The sequence below is a fragment of the Sinohyriopsis cumingii genome, chromosome 5 (genome assembly GCF_028554795.1).
Source record: "Sinohyriopsis cumingii isolate HCF-2022 chromosome 5, ASM2855479v2, whole genome shotgun sequence".
NCBI classification, from domain to species: domain Eukaryota; kingdom Metazoa; phylum Mollusca; class Bivalvia; order Unionida; family Unionidae; genus Sinohyriopsis; species Sinohyriopsis cumingii.
Window position 1 is genome coordinate 31,355,309 of NC_142965.1, and position 20,243 is coordinate 31,375,551.

Consider the following 20,243-nt stretch of genomic DNA (forward strand, 5'->3'; position numbering starts at 1 on the left):
AAGTAACAAAAATGCTAATGAATAGGATTCCCTCTACTTCTTCAAACAAAAGTGAAGTCTTCGATAAAGTTTCAATGTACACTCACCTGTACTTTCACATCTGGATGACTCAACAATGGAACAAGAAATGGAACAACACCGTTATCTATCACCATTTGGATCTGTTCATTTCCACCATCTGTTAGATATGACAATGCCCATACTGTATCTACCAGTATCTGAAAAGATGAAGCCTTTACAGTCAGTTACAATTAAGACCTCATGTATACACCTTAAACCATTTGGACCAGGGTATTTTCTATCAAATTTGATCAGAATCTATGTACAGGGTTTTTTTTTAAAAAAAAAAACCATTTAAAGTTTTCTTTTCTACTTTTGGTGATGGCAGCCATATGTAATGGAGGGCAGCATCATTTGTACAAAGACAGAAAGCTCTGTCACATTTATTAAATTCTGTACAGTGATCACTGAGAAGTCATTTATATGATTCCCATGCTTTTCTGAAGATAAATTTCCAGGTCATTTCCAAGGTTTTTCCAGGATGAAATTACTTTTTTCAAGGTTCACATATGGCCAATACTGAAAGGAATTAAAGAACATTTTTGATTATAAAACATGCATTTTCTAAATCTAAAGTTGTTTCCCTTTCAAGACTCTCCAAAAACATCAAAATCAGAAAATCATATACAAAACCACAAAATGTATCACACAAAACAAGTTTGATTATATTCCTATAAACTGGCAGGTAAAGTCACTTCTGTGTACAGAATAAAAATTCTAACTTTATTTTGCTGCATTATGTTGCTAAGTGGGAACAACATAATGAACATAAATTATGTTTTGTTTCCTCTCAAACCTTTAATTTTAAAGAATTCTATAACAATATATGTGTTCAGAATTTAGACTTTTTGGCATGTGATCTAATGAAGACCAATCCAACTGCAACCAGGGCTCTGGCTAAATCAGTATCTTTTGGAAGCAGATGCATTTGGATTTTTAACAAAAAAATGTGTTTCCAACCCCTATCAGGCAAAAATGACAAGAATTTCCAGATGTTAAAGAGCTACATGTTACGCTAGTGCTTTCCCACCTCATGGCTGTCAATGATGGTCTAGCTTGAAAGCAGATACCTCACTTTTAGACAACCAGGTGCATGACTGGCTGAAAATGAAGCAGAAACTTACATTGATATCTGTATGGTGTATCAACTGGCATAAAGCAGGCAGTATCTCCTGTATTGTTTCCACTGGCGGTGGTGGCTCTTTGTTTCTACACAAGTTGACGATCACCCAAGCTACATTCCGAAGGAAGGGTAGTGGAATATTTGGGTTGATGAATTCAAGAAGAGGCTTTACTGCACCAAGAGTAATGACATAGTCTCTGCACTGGGGACCATCACCTGCAACAAACAATCAAGTAAACCACAATAACCTGATATATCCAAATTACTGGACACCACATTTTAAAGATGTGTAAGAATATTTAATTGTATAAAAAAATTCCAGACATCAAAAACATTTTATAAAGCCTATCAAAAATAAAATATTTAAGTTTGAACTTAAACAAAGAAAGACTTACCTGTATTTAAAAACAGACTTTCAACAGATGAAGTTGAGACTATAAATCTGATTTAATTACCCATATCAACATATCAACTCGTACATTAACTAAAAGTGTTATCAAAAGGCCGTAATAGAAGCAGCTGACATGCTACACTAATTGTGGTACTCAGCATGCCTGGCACCTTGATACACTTACAATATAGCAGTCTTTCCTGACAAAGTATTCAAGGAACTGATAATTTAGAATATGAATCATCCGAGTAGAAAGAAAAGTTTTTTTTTTAATGTCTGGATAACGAAGTCAGTGATGATACATTAGATTTTAATCAAGATTTCCACAGACAAGTGAATAGCTATGTCTCATTACAAGAACTCTGGCATACAAAAATTAGCTCCCATTATATACTTCTTTTGGGAAGATCTTGGATTCTATAGAATTGTTTGGGGAGGGAGTATGCAGATGATAGACATAAGAGAGTCTGACTAAAACTTCTGGCATTTTACAACTTTGCTGACATGACAAAGAATCTTTAATCAAACAATAACCACCCAGAGTCCCTCAAAGGGAATGATGCTTCATACATGCCAACCCCTGACAAGGAAAAAGTGTAATCCAAGTGGACAAAAAGAGGAATCCAAGCAGAAAAACAGGAATCCACAAATAACATGCTAAAAATTCAATAAACAATGATTTATTTGCCCCTCTCGTCTTTTAACATCCTTTACTGCTGCAAGTTTTCATATGTAGCACTTTTAGCTTTCGAAAGCAAGATTTTCACGTTGCATTTTAAAACACTATGTACCAGCTGAAACCATGAATGTTTTGCACACCAGTATAGCACAAAGTACTGGGTTACTGAGCCTGGATCTGAATTCACTTTTATTTTTGTTAACAATACTGAACAATCTCTCACAGTCAGCATTAGAATGGTCAAGAACCAATATTCCTTTCATAACCTGACAAAGAAGAGGAAATTTATATCTTCCAGTGATTGTGTCTTTTAGCTGGGAAATAAGGTGCCACTGCACATCAACTCTATCTGCATTAAGTATATTGTCAGGTAGAATCCCAACTTTATACTGCAGGAATTCTCCTTCCAGATGACACAAGGTAGGCAAGGATAGTAATAGAAAGGGATATCTCTTGACAAAGAATCTAACACTTTTTGACTGTCTCTCATTTACATCAGCAAATGAAGCATTTAAAAGCACTTCATCTCCACAGGGGAATTTCTGGAGCATGTAATCACAGGCTGTAGCATAATAATCTCTAACATTATCATAAAACACCTTCACAGCTAGAGTAGAATTGTGTTCTATGAATTCTCTTGCTTCTGCACCAATAGCAAGATCTTCATTATCTTTCTATTAAGAACTCGGTAAATAACACCTCTGGATTTATAACATTCATGTCCGCAATCTAGTTCTGCTGTAGATAAGAAGTTACCTTAGTATTGGAGTTCGTAAGATGAGCTAATTCGATGTGTTTCTTTGTCTTCAAGTGTTTCTCCACATAAAATTTACCCTCATGCCCAATATTAAAATCGTTTCCGCACAGACTGCAATGAGCATGATGCTGCCCTAGAATACAGGGACTCGTATCGTTGCTTAAAACTGACCTGTCATACATGTACCATATAGTACATGTATGACAGGTCAATTTTAAGCAATGATACGAGCCCCTGTGCCCGAGAATGGAACGCTGTATTTTGCCATTCATGTATTCATCTTTGAAGGATTTGTTTTTTTTGGTCTTTTTCTGATCCACCTGTGAAATTCTTTGAAAAAACAAAAACATCAACTAGAATACATCTGATGACTTTTAGCGCCAAATAGTAAAATTATTTCCACACGGCCTGCAATAGATGTCACGTGATGCTGCCCTCGTGTCCTCATCTTTGGAGGATTCTGTTGTTTCGTTTATTTTTGGCCTTTTTCTAATCCATTTTTGAAATTATTTGAAAGGAGATATTTTTGCTCTCATACACACATCAACTAAAACAAATTGTACTTTTTAGCACCAAATACCTATAGACTGCTTCTGTACTATATAAAAATTTGAAAAAAGAATCTGCGAGAAAAGTTTAAAAATTAGAAAACCAGTCTGTTCTCTCCTCACTAAGCCATACAGCTACTATAAATAGAATTACAAGGTCGAAACTTTGAAAGTAGAACCAGCATGCTTCTGGGTAATAGGATAGTTGCTATAAATAGAACATAATACTGTTAGGAAAGTGCACGGACAAGCGTACTCTTATATTGTAGTTACATAGTCGTCTTTTCTAAAATACAGTCTGTAGGATTAATGGGATGTTAATAAAAATGAGAAAACAAACAACTGATTTTTTTTTTAAGGTGGCTATACCGAAAAAGCGTTAACCCATACACGTTTACGTGTAATTTAGTGGAAAAAAGCGTAACGATTACGCCAAAAGTGTAATGGTTGGCATGTATGGATGCTCTACTCTCCCAAAACGAATTTTCGGGAATTCAAGATAAACAAGTCAAAATGCAACAGTGATTCAGAAAGAAATAAACCATCACAAGCAAAAGATCAGCAAAACTAAATTTCAGAACTTTTGGTTGAAAAAGTTTGACATTGTGAAGCACAGCAGCAAAGGCAAGCATTTCATTCTTTGCCCATACTGCAAATAACACATCAACATTAGTCCTTCTGGAGTGTACTATATCTGAGAACACAGCAGCACCATCTGTATGTAACAATGGGCCAAGCCAGAACATATCTGACACAATGAACTGAACATTCAGAATAGTTCTCTTTATTATTATTCATTATCTTAGTCTTCCTAAAATACCAACTTGACCCATGCCTTTCAGGATGATCTTAGCCTTGAAACTGACCGAAAGACAATAATAATACATATTTACATATATTGATTTGTGTTGAGAAAGAAACTGCATTAACACCCATACTGGAAAGAGTCATTATTTCCTTCTGAATTACCAATAAGGTTCCCATAGAGCTTGAAATAAAGTATGTGTCACTCCTGCCACAACCAGACATGATTTTGTTCTTTCATAGTAATAGCTGAAAATATTTAAGGGGGATTTGGGGAGTCCTCCCCCAACCAGGTCTCGAGGGGCAGTGCCCCCATTTTGGGGGGTCCAGGGGTGGCCAAAAACACATTTACACTCATAAAAACTGCTCCTGGTGCAACTTATGATCATAAAATAAACCAAAATATTCATCTGAAAAATTAATAAACTTGCCAAAAAGTTCAACTTGACTTCAACAATTTCACAATATTTATTGTCACATGAATTTATTCTCCAATACTATTGATGCTGAAGTTATTTCATGTGCGTGTCAGTGTTCACATCATGATTAAGTCACAATAATTTGTCAATTTTTGCAGCAAATATATTATACTTCTCTCTTTTCATAATAAATCTGTAAAATAAACACCCAAGTACATCAACTATATACAAATAATCCCATACCTTCACTTGTCTTTTTCTCCAATGGACACAACCTGTTGATATACCAGTCGAGCTCTTTTTGAGGCTTTGGTAAAGATTTCTTTAGCCTTCCTTTTGGTCACCACTTACTTTTTTGGCTCAACGTGCAATTGTTTCTTTTCCTTCTAAATGAGAGCCTTTTTCCTTTCAAGCTGGAGCTTGTATTGGCAACATACAGTGCACATATTCTAACAGAGGACTACATCTATTCTCTCATGCAAGAATCTTTCTTCTAACAGTAATTAACTGCACTTTTCCAGATGCCTCCTGAGCTTCAATTTTTCCGTACGCAGCTTCTTTTACAGGTGCTGTTCGAAACTCTTCCCACTGCAATTACCGTAATTCAGATCTTTCTTGCCAAGGTTACAAAATGCCAGTCCTCTAGCGTTCAATTTTCTTATAAACTGACCAACTAAATTTCCGTCAACTTTTCACTCCAGCCATTCCCATTTTCATATGTTTCCTTTATCTAAACTTTTCATGTCATGGTCTCTCTCAACAACTCAGGATGCCATGTTTGGCAAGCATCCTTCTTTCCACTGCCATCAATTTCCATTACACGAAGATTCATTGGACAAATGTAACTTTTGACCAATCAGAATACTCTTTACAAGAGCCATGTGTTAACTAATATAAAGAAGGAATAATTTACAAGGGTCATTGCCAAAAGGGACCAGACAGACTGTTTTTTAAAAACTTGTTAAGAAATGATATAAAAAAAGAGACTATATCAAGAAAAGTCTGATTTAAGTCAGGGGAAAAGCGGAACTCCGCTTTAAAACGGAGAAAAATCTTGTCTGCCCAACTCGTGAAATGATCAGTGCCTAATGTGAAAGGAATATCTTATACAGACCTGCCAACATTGAAAAAATCAAAATCAGGAATTTGCCCCCAAATCACCATTAAAAATCAGAAGGCAGGGTAAAGAATCAGAACGTACAAAAGTAAGGTGTATATATCATGATAAAGATGTCTATTTTTGTTATTTCAGTCCACTGTATGTTGCAGATTTGCATTTTTGCAAAAGTTCATCATTTACTTGTCCTTGGGCGCCAAATTTGCTAACAAGAATAGCTTCCAGGGTTGATGCTGACAGGCTGGCTCTTTGGCTGGTTCTGTTTTTTCTGATCATTGAGAATGCCCTCTAAGCATTGCTGCTGCTGTGCAGGATTAAAAGTATTAATAGCAGTACTCTCCGAAGGGATGGAAACAAAAGTTGGCCACTAAAGGATGACTTATTCATGCAAGTGTTGCAAATGCATCTAAACAGTCTGTATTATCTTTTAAGGACTTGGCCTTTATCTCCAACTGAATGGAAGGAATCAACACTGATGATCTGCACAGAGAGTTTCAGCTTTACCAAATCTACAATTCTGACAGAAATTAATGTGGAAAGAGCCGATTATTAGTGGCATAATGCAAGATAGGCCCTGTAACAAGTGCAAATGTGAACAGAGCCTCTAATTAAGATTGTATTCCACCATCCAAAGGATTTTAAGGACAGAAATGTGGTGCATTTCTTTACATTTAATGTCAATGCGGGTGTGACTATGCACATATCTGTATGTGTGTGGTGATGATAGCAGACAATGCAAAGTCAACCAACTATTTTTTTTTGTATGTAAGTGTATTGACTACATTGAAGAAAACATGTTACTTTCTTCAATTCAGATTTGAATTTCCAGTCATTTTCTCCAGGCTTATATGAAAAGATTAGTACAGTCTCAACTGGATGCTGCTGCTTTATTTGATTTTATATGCTGAACTCTGTGGGACCTCATACCACACTCTCAGACTCTAAAAAAGATCCAAGACTGTCTGGGAATATAACAGGTATTCAGATAGGAAAAAGTCACAATTCACAATGAACCATCAACACCACTTCTCTGTTGAGAGGGCATGTAGTTACAGCTAGAAGAAATAAAGGTTTAAGAGGTATATTTTTTAAATGAAGCATCACTTGAAGATTCTTAAGTGGGTTTGCCAAAACCCTCGAAACACAAGATTCCATGCTGGCATCAAAGAGTGAAATACTAGTCTCTTCACTTCTAAGTAAAGAATGAGATTCACAAAGGGAGGAAATGAACCAAGATTGGAGAATTCACCTGTGTCTGAAACGATAGCCTTGTAATCTCTGAATGCTGAGGCTGACCTTTACTAAAAGAAGAAGTGCATAAAATTTGCTACTGCAGAAAGAGAGGGGTATCTTGTATAAATGTGTTTCCTTGTACACATGTTCATGCAGCTGCCAGTCATCAAAGGGGAATGCCCAGATACTTGACTACTTCACTGTGGTAAAGACCCAGGCTAGACCAAACATCATCACTCAGAACTGAAGAACCTCCCATCTCATGCAAAAAATGGAGGCATTTCTTGGAAGAAGGAAAATTGGGATGTGGAAATATACATAATGAATATCAATGGAAACTGCCCCATCTCTGAGCCTGATGGAGCTCTAGGCTGATGATGAAGTCTCCATTTTGATGTGTTCCTCGCACAGGAATTTGCTTAGAGTCAAATCTGGGAGTTAAGGATGACAACCAAATGTTTTGTGCCCTCTCTACCACAGCCTTCTCAAGATGTGCATTTACCTCTTCCATTAAAATGGTTATATTTGAGTCTTTGAACAAGATGGGACTCTTTGAGAGGAAGGAGCTCTGTGAAAATGCAAACAAAAACTCTCCTTTATTATGGAAAGGATCCACCAATATTCAATGATTCCCAACTAGACCTCTGAAATGAGCTAACTGGAATCGTAATGAATTTAAAAGAAGAGGGATATACTTGCAGGACAGGTATGGCAGCCCTAGGAATACCCACCCACCCTTCAGAGGGGCTTGAGAAAGTGAGAAGTGGGTTGATCAGCAGACTCCATCTTCCCTTTCCATCATCTCTATCTCATGGACAACCAATGCAGAGGGGGGTTACAGGGCAGAAGAATTGGCCAACAGTTTGGTCCAGGTATATGGTGTACGAATAGGTATCTGGTGTACAACTAAAGTTACTGCACTGATATCATACCTCTTCTTTCAGCCAGTGAACTTGACCTTTGGACTTTCGAGCATAATATCCATTGTGCTCTTCTTTACCCAAAGTACAACCAACCACAAAATTTGGTGACTGTAGACAGAGAACAATCCATTTATTGTTCACAGAATAGAACTGGTAACATTGATAGACAATATCATAACAATATGTTCTACCATAAAGAAGGCATATAGAAGCTACTGACTTGACTGTTGAAAATATGATGTATCTCGCTTTACAATGAACACAAGCTTAACAAATATGAAACTTTAACAAAACTCTAAATGTTGTTGATGCCAATGGTGGCAGAAAAGTGACTCCTATGTCCTACTTGTTACTGATATGGGTTCAACAATTAGTAGCATTCTCCAAATTTCTAGGACTGGAAACAAATATCATGGCAAGAACACAAATACAGACTAAAGATATACTGACCTATTATATTTCCAAGCGCCCATACAGCCTGCTCTTGTACATTCTGATGTGGTGACTGTAGCAGACGTAAAAAGAGAGGAACAGCACCTGAAATAAATAGCAGATAAGACTACAAGTTATCGCAGATATAAGTCATATACAAACATATCTGCTTATATAAAGGGCTTAATCTGGTTTATTTTCACAAACTTTTGTTCTTATAACTATTGTTTTAATAAAATACAACGAATGACTAACATCTATTTTAAGTTATTCAACTGTTGATCAAACAATAAAGTTTATCGTCCCATCAAAGACTACTAAAGCTTTTTAAAAAAGGGGGTGGGGGAATAAAAATACCCCACCCATTTACAAAATATGATGAATTTTGCAGAAATTTTTGCTCACTCCTGGGTCAGAAGTATCTAGTTCTGGGAGATTCTCTTATCCCAAATTGTAAAAAAATACCAAGATGGAGGCTGTGATGACTTTAATAACAGGCCTAAGTTATATTACAATATCTTCATACCGAAAAATGAACAGTGATCTCCATTTAATATTTTTCCTTGCTGTAACACTGACCAACTGCAGGTGGCTATGGCCATGATAAATGACACATTGTCCAGCCAAAACATGTAACATTAAATTTCATTCAAATATTGTCTGTGGTTCAAAGTTATAGTCCAGAGAGTGATTCAAGTCATAGTACAGTAAAAACTGTTGTGAGCGACCACCTGTCATTTCTGACCACTATCGTAATGAACAGATCGATTTTATTATATACACGCTGTTGTCAGTGCCCATCTGCTGAACGTGACCAGCGACCATGATCTCTTGGTAAAATATGCATTGCAACACTGTTATGAACAACTGCATTGCAAAAATGGGGTTAATCTCCACCAACCTTTATTTAATCTAACGACTGCTAACTTGTATATACAAAAAATTTGTTTTAAAAAGGCTGGCTGCCAGTATCTGAAATTTTGTAGGTATCCTTATAGTGTTTAATATTTTTTTTAAACCAGACTAATGTACCTGTAGAATATGTGTAGCCTGGTTCCTGGCCTTATCGTAGCTACAAGTAGGACCCAATATCCAGTTTCATGAACGAGAACAGAGACAGACACAAATGACTTTTACATGATCATTTGTAACAATGACTGCTTGAAGAGTAAAGACTGTCCTGATCAAAAACATGCATGAAAAGAACAAATTAAAAAAAGGATTCTGGCTACCAGCTTCTATGTAGTGTCAGATGGAATAATCCGTAAACCAGGCTAATGTACATGTCAAGAATTGCTACCATAGTGCCAAAATTAAGGTAGTGGTTGCATATATTGCTTGTCTTTAGAGTTAATCCATATTGCCTGGGGGTGAATAAGGTCTTTGTCTATTAAACCAACAAGTAAGAATCATTTGCAGGATTCAATTGATAGTGTTATGTGATGTTCTTTTATTGTTTTCCCGATGTTACAGTGATTACATCCCAATCACCAAGCCGACATTGATTCAAGTTGGTGCGACTGGGTTGCGCTTTGTTTGGAATTAATCCTTGTGTTTCTTCTTTGAACTAAGCTAATGACTTTTGTTTCTGAGTAAATAATTCTATTTCTGGATGAGATAACTGTCTCTTTTTATTTCATTAATTGTTTGATGTGCAATGCACATATATAGATTTTTCATATTTTCCCAAAGCCCAATAAAAACTGTCTTTACAGTCGATTAAACAAATAAGCAATAATGATGTTAACACCTAGTACCTTTATAACAATAGAAGAACCTACAACTAAAATGAGACAAATTTTAACACTCGAGAAAATAATGCAAAGAAGTGAAAAAGAGCAGACCGCTAGCAAAATATCAGTTTAAATGTCGGTAAAACAAATTTAGGGTGTTATAAAGGAGAAGTAAATCAGAAAAATGTTTCATATGCTAATACATGTCCATGTGATCATCAAATGTAAATGTGATCTCACGTTTACTGATACAGGGTTCATACAGAATTGTGAATGATAAATTCAAAGTCTTTTCCCAAATTTTCAAAGACAACCAACATAGATTTCCAAGACCTATTTTTGCTAAAATTTTGTATATAGGTTATATGAGAAAACAATGAATGCAAAATACTACAATATTGTTTAATGATGAAATTCGCTATAAATAATTTCCTAAAACTGCTTATAAATGATCAGGTTTAAATTCATTGTTATTTCATAAATATGTAACTTATGCATCAGATTTAATACAAATAAATTATTCTCTTAACAGACATCCGCACTGCTTTAAATGCATTACTATAGTTGCTGCCTTAAAAATGTTTGGGTTTATTTCAATTTTCAAAGACTTTTAAAGACCTCAGGGTAATCTGCTCAATTTTTCCAAACTTTCAAGGCCTTGAAAATGTTACCTCATTTTTCCCAAACTTTCCAAGACCTTCAAAGACTGTTAAGAACCCTGTGATAGAAGTATATCTTTATTGCTATATAAATGCATACAATATTTCAAGCAAGAACTTTTAATAAAGAACAGAATGTTCTGAAACAAAACCTTGGAAACTGGTCTTTTTGTACAAACCTGTTATGAGACCACTTGTCTTTTGAGACCTTTTTTTTGTTGGCAGAAGGGGCAATCTCTCACAACAGGTGTTACTGTACATACTTGGATGAAGTTTAAAGCTGCTTCAGTGGTTCAAAAATCAACAAAGGACAAAAGTCACAGAATGATATTTTCCTTCGCTGTCACCTTGACCTGAGATGTAGTTATGTTACACAACATGTTATATGGCCATGATGTATGCTTACACAAGGCTTCATCAAAGTCTCCTCAGTGGTTCAAAAGATATATTGCATACATGGATACAAAATTAAATTCCCCATGACCTTGAGCTTCAAGTAGGCATGGTATGCAACACATCGTCATTCTACATAACTGGCTAAGGAATTGTTAAAATATTATTTTCAGTGATTCAAAAGTTATCCCCCAGACCAGGATTCAAGCCAAAGAATGAGAGAGAGAGAGAGAGAGAGAGAGAGAGAGAGAGAGAGAGAGAGAGAGAAAGAGGCAAATGTTTAGTAAAATATCTTCACTGGTTCTAAAGTTATACTCCTAACAAGGTGTTATATATATTTGATTTACTTTAATCTGATTTAATATATATTTATTTCAATTTAATTGTTTGCCGTTTTATTTTTATTTTTCATTACATGATATTGTAATATAAATTTATTCACTAGAGATGATACTTTTTTCAGAAAATAGTTTGACCTTGACTGTTAGTTTATAAACACCAGATGTTGATCTAAATCCTGACCTTGTTTCAAAATTTGTAGCAACCATCATAAACAAGTTCTATTTTATTTTAAATTAAGATGCAAACAATTTTTTATTTTTTATTTCTTAGAGTAAAATGATTGGTTTTCGCCAGGGTCACACTGGGTAAACGTGATCTGTAACAAGTACCTGCTTCTATAACCTTCCAGAAGATGATCACGTGATGCCCTTGTTTACGTTTTAGAAAGACCATATAACCCATATTTCTCCAATGGACACAACCTGCTGATATGCCAGTCGAGTTCTTTTTGTGGCTTTGACAAAGATTTCTATAGCTTTCCTTTATGTCACCACCGCCTTTTTGGGCTCAATGTGCAATCGTTTCTTTTCCTTCTCAATGTGAGCCTTTTTCCTTTGAAGCTGGTGCTTGTTTTGGCGACATGTTCTCTCATGCAAGAAATCTTTCTTCTTATAGTAATTAACTACACTTTCCAGATGCTTTGATTTTTCCATGTGCAGCTTCTTTTGTAGTTACATTACAATAGCATGTAATAAAATAATAAAAAAATGTCAAACTATTAAATTAAATCAAATACAAATGAAGGATTTATATTGTTAAACTGCAATATTAAATTGCAATAAGGAGCTCTTCCAACTGCAATTACCATAACTGAAGATCTTTCCTGCAGAGGTCACAAATGCCAGTCCTCTAGCATTCAGATTTCTTATAAATTGACCTACTAAATTTCCGTCAACTTTTTGCTCCAGCAATTCCCATTTCCACATGTTTCCTTTATCTAATTTTTTGTGTCACGCTCTCCCTCAACAACTCGGGATGCCATGTTTGGAAAGCATGCTTCTTCTTTCCACTGCCATCAGTTTTCATTACATGAAGATTCATTGGATGAATGTAAACCTTTGGCCAATCTGAATACTCTTTACAAGAGTTGTGTGCTAACTAATATATGGAAACAATAATTTACAAGGGTCATTGCGGAATGGTACCTGTAAGACCGTTTTAAAAAACCCCGATTGGAGATGATAGAAAAATCCGATTCTAGCCAGAAGAAAAGCAGAATCCCACTTTAAAATGGAGAAAAATCAAGTCTGCTTTACAGCAGTACATATGTTGAAGATAGGCAAAATCAAATGACTGTTACGAAGCAAGAAAAAAGCATTTGTTGTTGTTGTTGTTGTTGTAGGGTTTAACGCCATTTTTCAGCACACGATAGGCTATACATGGCGGCCAGTATTAATAGTGGAGGAAGAACCCAGGAAATCCCCCAGAAAGAACCACCGACCCACAAGAAGCTACTGGCAAGCTTTCTCACATACCCACATTGACTGAATCCGAGACTCGAACCCACGCAGGCAGTGGTGAGATGGCAGTGATCCATAACAGAGAGCGCTTTAGACCACTCAGCCACTCAGTCCCCAAAAAGCATCTGTAGTGAGACTTCAACAGGAAATATGGCTGTACATTTGAAATAAACACTGCTTTACACTCGTTCAGTTATTTTTATTGGATATAAATCTGCAGATCATGGTCTATGTTGTTTCTTCTACTGAATACCACCAACACAGTGGATATACCCAAATCTGCCAGCACATTATGTGATGCCAGACCTTTGTTATTGCAGCTGGGCTAAACTTACAAGAGAGTACATGCAGTATATTTTTTATGCCAGTGAGGCAAAAAATTGTTTACAATTACTCCATTAAATGCACACAAAAATACCCAATACTTACCAGCATTTACCACTGCTTGTGTTTGTTGTGACGTTCCAGATGCAATGTTTGTTAAGGCCCAGGCAGCCTCAAACTGGAGAGAGGGACTGCAACAGAAAAACAATCCTTGATACTACTTTTTTGTAAGTGACAATTATCATATAAACTAACTTATAAGTAGAGTCTAGCTACAAATTGTCGAGATCCAGATCTGCCATTGCAGGACTGGCATATCTGGGTCCATGCAGGTTGTTAGGAATGATCAGTGGAACAAAGAACACAGACTCTTATCTGATGGTATATAATGTGACACCAGACCAGGATCTATGATATTTGCAGTTGGATACAACATAAAGTCTATTTGAGTCATATCACTACAAATCCTGCAGCTAGGCATTTAATAGTGATGTCTAGCACACTGAGCATCATACCGAAGACATGAGGCACCATGTCCTACCCAGAGACATTATCCTGAGACCCAGCTGACCAATTCCTAACAAATCTCTTAATGCTGAGTGCCAAGCAAGGGAGCTGTTGGTACCATTTTTATAAGTCGTACCAAAGACTTATAAAATGATAAAAGAAAACAAACTAATCTGTAGGTAATTTAATGGAACACGTTTTATTTTAAAAAATCCCACATTTAATTAAGCTTATTATTTTTGTAACTTTCATTTTGATATTAAGTTAGATACCCCTCGAAAGGGAAGTTCAATATTCCAGTCAGCTAGGGTTTTATAAAATTTATCCAGCAATGAAGACGACTTTTCTAAATTTCTATTAGTGTTCTTATTTATAGTAAAGTCAAAATAAGCCTTAAGTTGTATTATGATGTTACCATTATTAACAATACTCTCAAGATAATAACAGACCATTTCTTTTTTCTCCCCAATGATTGTTCCCCGAAGACGTACTATTTATATTTGGCAAACATGCATCGACTGACAGGTACTAATGCCAAAGATACTTTTGAGTAACAGTTAGTAATGTTAAGGACACAGCTGAATAACAGGTACTAATGCAAGGGACATAACTAAGTAACAGGTACTAATGCCAAAGACACTTCTGAGTAACAGGTAGTAATGCTAAGGACACAACTGAGTAACAGGTACTAATGCAAGGGACATAACTGTTTATGGCACTGATGATACTCTGTATTAGCACTGTGTATGGCAGTGAACTGAAAATGGTTTATGCAAGCAATGGGAGAAGGATTGGGTGCATTTTCTGTGTATATGTGCGTGTGCATGCATGTTAGGTCGGCATGATATAGCTGATCAACAATTTTGTTGATACCAACGTTACACAAATCTGAATACAAAACATTCACAATGGTGTTAAATGATAATATCACTACTTATTTGTTTAACTGAAAATATTTAATTATGAACAAGTTTAGCACAGACCAACTCTCATCAACTATGAACCTATTACATGCAAAAATGGTAAATACATACTTATCATCCTTCATTAAACAGTCCACCAGGATAGGAAGAATGCCCGAGGAAATCAAGTCATCAATAGGAGGATTTCTATCACTCGACAGTAATTTTCTGGAAAATTTAATGTAAAAATATTCTTTTTAACAATTTATACAAGTATGCTAGAACCTGATGTCCTCTAAAAAAAATTGTATTATAATCCAAATCAAGAAATGTGAAAATATTCTAATGAAGTTACTATGAAAAATATACACTGTCCTATACAGAATCAAACATGGATGAAATGGGTAGTATTATCAGATAATAAATAATGATCTGATAGAAGTTAAAAATGTTTACATGAAAGCAGGGCTTTCATTAAATTAATATTTTACGAGTCCCAAGGACCCCCACATTTTAATTTTATAGGGTCCTTACAAGATGTTAAAGGGTCACACTTTATAGTTTATACAGTAAGTTGTGTGTGTGTGTTTGTGTGTGAGAGAGGTCTCATTTGAATTTTTGGTGAAAATACGAGTTCCACCAGCAAAAGTTGCAGTCCCCTCCGAGAAGCATTTTGGAAATACATGAAGTGGATAAATGTCCATTAAAATGCCAGGAATAGAGAGACACGAAACCTTGTCAGTTTTACTTATTTGTAATTCTTTAAATATTCATGTATTAAAATTGATATCCTGTCAGTTGATTTGGGAACACACTACAAGGCCCTTATTTAGACAGTAATATGTTACGCCCTCCAAAACAAAAATGTCGGGCAAGGCGTCTTAATTACAGAAATGGATGACTGTGAATTTAATTAAAAATTTTGCAATGAGTATTCATGTGCTCAATCCTGAGTGTTGCATTACAGTACTCTCATATTCTTCTTTTAAAGTTTGTAAAATGGTGTTTATTTATCTTTTCCTGATCTGACATGTTTTGAAATTTGCAAAGATGCATCTGCTCTAACATATTCCCATGTATAACATCCAGAAGTCACACCGTAAAGCGCCTTGCTTATCAACCTCGACCTTTTCTATAAGCTGGAAATCGACTTGGTCAGCAATTTTTATTGCGTTCTACAGAACACTTGGGCTGGGGTTTTAATGCATCATTTTTAATTTCCTTGAATCAGGGATGCACATTTGTGCATTATCTGAAGCTCTGCTGAAAGAAACATTTTTCTGCTGCAATGCAAAGAAAGAAATGATTGATTGATTGTATTTTTACAGCACATCAGCACCATTAGGTTATTTTAAAATCATATGGTTCTATGGATTGGGTCTATTTTAGCAGTGCGATATGCTTTTTCATTACCTTTGACACCAATACGGCTGGGTAACCAACAATATACAATATTGTGGAAGATACTCAGCTCAATAATTTTGATGAGAATATTGATTAATAATGGGTTTTTCAGTTTTTGGCTGACAAAAATACCTTACCATTTGGTAAGCGAACTTTGTTGTGTGTTTTCCACTAACGAAGGCTGCAGTAGCCTTTTCGTCTTCTTTTGATCCATCAGTGTAAATTCTTGTGTAGTTTTTAAATTCGGTGAGGAGTTCATGATAAGAGTTGTGGAAGATGGAAGAGTTTGTATCCGATTTTTTTCCATCGTGTAGCTTAACAAGTACTTTTGGTTGCTTAAGTAGCCAGGGAGGTGTTTTGGAGATGGAGGATGTTTTCTTTAGTTTAGAAAGAACAATATTTATACCATCAAGTCTAGATGATATTCTAATGCCAAAGGAAGGTATGATGTTTGGTTTATTTTTTGTATCAAGTGTTGTATTTGGATTGAAAAACAGCCAAAAAAAGCAAAACTCCAAGGGTTTGATTTTAATTTGAGAGCATAGTGTATGGAAAGCATTTCTCAACAAGGCGGTAAAGTGGCTTGTTCACTTTAGGAAGGCTTTCACATGTGGATGTCTTAAATAATCCAAGAGCGAGTCTTATTCCTTGATGATGAATTGGGTCAAGCATCTTAAAGTATGACTTTCTAGCTGAACCATAAACCATGCAACCATAGTCCAGTTTGGAGTGAATAAACGTTCAATATAAACTGATGACTTTTTATCGGAACCCAGTCAGCGTGCGCTACTACTTTAAGTAAATCTAAAGATTTCAAGCATTTAGCTTTCAAGTTCTTTATGTGTGGAATAAAAGTCAGTTTTCGGTCGAAGATAATTCCTAAAAACTTTGTTTTCTCAACAACTGTAATAGGTGTTCCATCCAGTGCAAGTTTAGATTCATCCTGATGTCTTTGTAGCTGACAGAAATGCATACATAGCATTAGTGATTTTGAGAATTTGAAACCGTTAGCATTGGCCCAATTTTGAATTTTGTTTATATTTTGTTGTAGTTGTCTTTCAACTGTATGCATGTCCTTCGATCGATAACATATTAGAAAATCATCAACATATAGTGAGCAATCCACACCAGGAGCCAAACACTTGGTAATGTTATTGATTTTGATATTGAAAAGCGCCAGATAAAATCCTGCCCTGGGGCACACCCATCTCTTGCTCGTACATATCAGAGAGGGTTGAACCCACTCGTACCTTGAATTCACTGAGAGAACGTTCGATATGAAAGAGGGCAGACGGCCTTTTAGACCCAGATTGTGCAGGTCATACAATATCCCATATTTCCACGTCGTGACAAGGCCTTTTTTAAATTAAAGAAAACCTCTACTAAATGTTGTCTTGATAAATGCATCACGAATAAATGTTCCAGTCTAACCAGATGATCTTTGGTGCTACAGCCATAATGAAACCCACTTTGAAAGGTGATTAGTAGTCTCCAAGTACCATACAAACCGAGAATTGATCATTCATTCATTATTTTGCACACACAGCTCATCAGAGCAATGGGACAATAGTTGGTAGGATCTGTGCTATCTTTACCTGATTTGGGAATTGATATTACTGTTGCTTCTTTCCAAATTTTTGGTACATTGCCAGTAATCCATAAACCATTTGAAGATTTCCAGAAGAACTGTCAGTGATGGTTCTGGCAGGTGTTTCAATACATGGTTATGTATTTCGTCAAACCCAGCAGATATCTATCACTGGCCTTGTTCAAAGCTTCCATAAGCTCCAAAAGTGAGTTATTCAATGTGAATTTCACTGTCTTTTCTTTTTGATTTTTTAATCTTCAGAAGGGTTCTGAATAATTAGATGACAAGGAATTTTTAGAGAAACTAACAGCAAGTATATTAACTATGTCATGTTTGGAATTGAAATTGTTTCATTTCTGATGTCAGAAAGAATTGTTTTCCCTTTCCATTTATTTTGTAGATTGTGTCCCAAACTTTCTTAAAAGAGGAACTAGAATTTAAAGTTATTTTTTCCATGATGCTCTTTTACTTTCTTTAATTGTGCAGCGAGCTTTGGTCTGAACAAGATGGTACTAAGTTAAATTTTCAGGCATTGGACAATTATTAAATTTTCTCAGTGCTTCTCGGCATTGTCAAATGGCTTCTTAACATTCTTTGGTGAACCACAGTTCGGTGAGGACTTGGGAATGGATTCTTCTGTAATCTGTAATCTTGACTAAAACAGAAGTAAAATACTCAATATGGTCACTGTTGTTTAAAACGGCATCCCTGTTAAGCCTAGTTGTACAAAGTGTTTCAAACTTGGCCCATTCGGCCATCTTTAAATTCCATTGTGGAATTGCTTCATCGATTGTAATGTTGGTGTTCTTAAAAGAAAGTGGTCACTGCTGTGAAGCTCATCAGCGACCTTCCAATTACAATCCAAAAGCAGAGAATGAGAACAAACTGTCAGATCAATACACGTGTATGTACCTGTTCTTGGGTGTAAAAATGGTGGTGATTTGGTGTTATATAGACACAAGTTGTGTTTAGAAATGAAATCTACTTTTATGCCACTGTCACTTATGTAGTTCGATCTGCATAAAATGTTATGGGCATTAAAATCATCAAGTAGAACATATGGGATGGGCAGCTGCCGAACAAGGTTGTCTAAGTCATTTGGTAGTAGGTTGGTATTTGGTAGTATATAAACAGAGCAAAAGGAAATCACTTGATGTAGTGTGACGCTTACAGCAATGGCTTGTAAATCTGTGTTTAAGGGAATGACGCTATGAGGAACCATAATGTTTACAACAACGGAAACTCCTCCCAAGGCCCTGTCACCATTTTTGGAGTCGTTGTTAAAAAGGGATTAGTTATTAAGAATAATGTTGTTTTTATCTTTCAAAAATAGTGCTGCAGGATCATTTTTGTTTAAAAGTAGAAGAATGTCATTTTAGTTGGTTTTAAGTCCTCAGCAATTGCATTTTATGGTGGTGTTCTTCATTATGGATTTTTAAAGCGGAGTTGATGTAATTAGGTAAGACCTTTCGCTGCAAAATTCTTATTTCTCTGGAGGAAGAACTGGATTAATGTTGTGGTTGTAGGTCTGGAGCAGTTTCTTCTGCACCCATGTCCTCAAAGTTGCCAAACCTGTTGTTCAGCTTTATGGGGTCATTGCAACCTTTTTTTATATTACTTTGGTGATTTTGATGGTGGAGTGTTGTTGAAGGTTGTTTGAGTCGATAAAGAGATTTTCAGAGGTTTGTAATGTGGAATGTTTGAGCTGGATGGTGATTACGGTGGGCTTGTTTGGGTTTGGGCATCTTTCATTGTTTTTGGATTGTTTTTCACTACAGATGAGAAGGCTTGGCTGGGGAGCGAAGTTCTAGCTTGTATAAGAGTTCTGGCCTCTGGATAGGGGATGTTGGAGGTATACTTAACCCTCTGTATTTCCTTCTCCTGGTTCCAGGTGTCACAATCCTTTGAATTCACGTTGTGCTCCTCTCCAAAGATGATGCAACTGATTCCTGATGAGAAGGGTCTCCACATCAGCCACATACTCTGTCTTCATGATTGCCATATTTTTAACCTCTGAAGCATCAAAGTGGATTTGATATGTATATTTCAACCCTGACTTGTAAAAATCCAACTTTGACCACTGTAGGTAATGTTGGTTTGTTGAAGGCGAGTATAAGGGTGTCCTGCAGATTGTTGTTACATTTATATGAATTCTACGGACAGCAGTGACACCTTCATTTTCCATCCCTTCGATGATTTCTGTGTCGCTGACTCCAGCCAAGTCACGGCAATGAACGATGCCTTTGGATGTATCTAGTGATGTGTGTGCAAGAGAGGTTACTGGAATATCATGAAATGTCCTCATTTTTTGGATATTTTCAGTATTTGCTTTACTTTCACATACTACAAGTAGACCAACTGATTTCACTTTTTTTAAAAACACTTTTGGGTGTATCGACTAATCCAAAAATAGTCATTCTGACAATAAATGATGAAAGTGCGGCA

At 36.0% G+C, this 20,243-nt stretch overlaps 1 protein-coding gene across 2 annotated transcripts in view; it reads right to left on the minus strand.

Annotated features, from left to right (window-relative positions):
• The window catches only part of LOC149798881 (importin subunit alpha-4-like), a 61,591-nt gene that overhangs the window by 21,021 nt on the left and 20,327 nt on the right, over positions 1-20,243 (minus strand). For both annotated transcript variants that reach the window (XM_089957799.1, XM_089957798.1), the window contains exons 4-8: positions 14,939-15,034; positions 13,503-13,588; positions 8,505-8,591; positions 1,185-1,399; positions 87-218 (exon numbers count right to left, since the gene is read on the minus strand). In XM_089957799.1, coding sequence (XP_089813925.1) covers positions 87-218; positions 1,185-1,399; positions 8,505-8,591; positions 13,503-13,588; positions 14,939-15,034 — 616 coding nt within the window. The remainder of the gene's footprint in view (positions 1-86; positions 219-1,184; positions 1,400-8,504; positions 8,592-13,502; positions 13,589-14,938; positions 15,035-20,243) is intronic.